At 36.7% G+C, this 2,704-nt stretch overlaps 1 protein-coding gene across 1 annotated transcript in view; it reads right to left on the bottom strand.

The window, feature by feature from the left end:
* Positions 1-2,704, bottom strand: part of znf408 (zinc finger protein 408) — a gene marked incomplete at its 5' end in the record, with an annotated part of 14,549 nt that overhangs the window by 3,844 nt on the left and 8,001 nt on the right. Inside the window, 1 exon segment of the mRNA XM_014001793.1 lies at positions 1,112-1,345. Coding sequence (XP_013857247.1) covers positions 1,112-1,345 — 234 coding nt within the window.

Below are 2,704 nucleotides of genomic sequence, written 5' to 3'. Positions count from 1 at the left end.
TGGCGTGACTGCTCTTCTTCTGAATAAATGAAAACTATGTAACACATTTGTTGACATTTAAATTAAAAATATTTTACCTAAGAAAAAGCGGAGCAGGACTAGAGAGAGATAAATGATTTAGATTTTTATTTCTATGACTATAAATGACCCACAGGAGACACAACATTAACAGCAGTCGTCATTTCATTCCTTGGCTTTAGCAGGTCTGACGCTGCTAAAAATGACAGATTGTTTTTCTGGATCTCTGACAGCAGGACTTCAGTCTCTGAACTCGTAAAGTTCTTCTTTTTACTTTGCAATGTCATTTATGACTGGACACTTCCTGGTGTGTGGCAGGAAACTTATATCTTTATATGGTGCTTTTGGGGTGGTAATTATGTAAATCTCCTCTCCCCGTGCACCTGATACGCATTCATCAGTTTACACTGCTCATTAAAACACTTTTTCTGAAGATAGAAGAGTTTGTTGAATCTGACATGGCATGTTCGTACGAACCCTTCGTACGAACAAAAGTAAGAGAAATTTAGGATAAGAATACGAACATGTTCCTGCATGCGGCCCATTATGTTATTTAGTTGTGTAACTTCAGGTGGCTAAAGATAATGTGATTCCTATGACAGATCAACAATAGATTTTTTGTTGTTGTGTAATTTAACTTCTTACTTACTTATTACTTCTTAAAGTTCTTACCATGAATTGCTCAATAACTGAAATAAAACATGCACTGTAGTAACTCTAGTTGCATTTCTATGTATTTACTGTATGTTCAATGTGAGTACCAATTTATTGTACCATTTCATTTTCCCTCTAGCTGCAGACGACTTGGACTTTAACTTCACTTTCTCCATGATTTACGTTAAATAACTTCTCTAAACAGAAGTACGACTCMTCAGAGAAATTCTTTGCCTCAAAGTTGGCTGAAACGGCAAAAATGCCTTTATTGTTTGACCAAAACAGCTAAAACCCTGTCATTTCTCAACAGGAATGATTTTTGTCTAAAACTCTGTCATTAAAGGTAGCAGGCAGTCTGCACTCCTTCAAGTAATGCTCTGTCTTTAATATTCAGACATAATTGATTTTCCTTTTTGAATCATAACTGTCAAATTTTCACCTTTCCCACAGAGCGAACAGCGATGGTGTCTCTCTCCAGTGTGCAGCCTCTCATGGTATCTCAAACTGTGGGGGTCCCTCAGAGACTTGCCGCAGTAGCTGCAGAGGAACCCTCCTCCAGTGTGGTAGAACATGTGTCGCTGGAGATCTGGTTTCTGGGTGAAAGCCTGTTTGCATTTAGGGCAGGGAAACGGCCTCTCTCCGCTGTGAATTCTCAGGTGGCACTCCAGGTTTCCTAAAGTGAACAGACAGATGGAACAGGTGAAGGGTCGTCACAGTGGGAAGGAGCCAGACTTTAATTTACATCTGCCCAATAATGTGGAAAAATGAGCTTCCAAACAAAGAAATGAATGCTGTCAGKTTGATAGATGGAAGGCAGGGGGAATTAATCACAGCTGGACGTTTTCACTCAAAGCTCWACAAACAACTGAGAATCAGTTTGTTGTTGACATTGAATGAACCAACTCACTTGATTAATGAGTTTCAGAACTGGAAAGACAGAAGTCATTTCTTTTATCTCACCTACTCTGTACCTTTTAAAACTAATTATTAGGTAACATTCCGGTCATTATTCAATACATATAAATCACAGAAATAAATATGCACACCAAATGAACAATTATGCTCATGAATTGACACCTAAATAAATATAAAGTATATGTGACCCATCACATCAAACCAAGGATTAAGCTGCAAAWTATTAACAGGAGAAATACACAGCTATAATGCATCAATTAAAGCATTTGCACTGATAGCATTTGTCAAAATACAATATAATAAATAAACACCTTATTTATGGGTTGTTTAAATAAAATATCTGAAAGGTAATCTTTTTAACCCATTTTATGAGCAGTAGTTACAACATTTTTGTCACTTTCCCTGCGAGCTAACAAAGCTATTTTTTTCTTTCCAGCTAGAAAATCTTACTCTTTGGAATGGCATCAAAAATTCCTCATTAGAAAACCTTAAAAATCAATGTTTTCCTGATTAGAAAGACTAATCAAGGCATTTCTCTGGACTTCCTTGTTAAATCATGACCAGGTATCAACATTTATCTTAAAAAACAGGAATCTGAAGTCTGCTCAGTGCATTTTGACCAAATTTGACTTCATCCTCAGTTTGATGCGCTGGGTCGCATACAGTTAGGTCCAAATATATTTGGACACTGACACAAATTTTGTCTTTTTACCCGTTTACTGAAACATATTCAAGTTATAGTTATATAATGTACATGAACATAAAGTTCAGACATTCAGCTTTCATTTGAGGGTATCCACATTAAAATTGGATGAAGGGTTTAGGAGTTTTAGCTTCTTAACATGTGCCACCCTGTTTTTAAAGGGACCAAAAGTAATTGGACAATTGACTCCAAGGCTATTTCTTGGACAGGTGTGGACAATCCCTTCATTATGTCATTCTCAATGAAGCAGATAAAAGGCCTGGAGTTGATTTGAGGTGTGTGGTGTTTACATTTGGAAGGTTTTGCTGTGAAGTAAACATGTGGTCAAAGGAGCTCTCGGTGCAGGTGAAACAAGCCATCCTTAAGCTGCAAAAACATTAGAATAAAATAAAAATAAATAAATAAAATAAAAAC

Source organism: Austrofundulus limnaeus, unplaced genomic scaffold, assembly GCF_001266775.1.
Source record: "Austrofundulus limnaeus strain Quisiro unplaced genomic scaffold, Austrofundulus_limnaeus-1.0 Scaffold10, whole genome shotgun sequence".
NCBI classification, from domain to species: domain Eukaryota; kingdom Metazoa; phylum Chordata; class Actinopteri; order Cyprinodontiformes; family Rivulidae; genus Austrofundulus; species Austrofundulus limnaeus.
The sequence above is the reverse complement of the archived record's forward strand: the minus strand, read 5'-3'. Positions and strand labels throughout refer to the sequence as shown.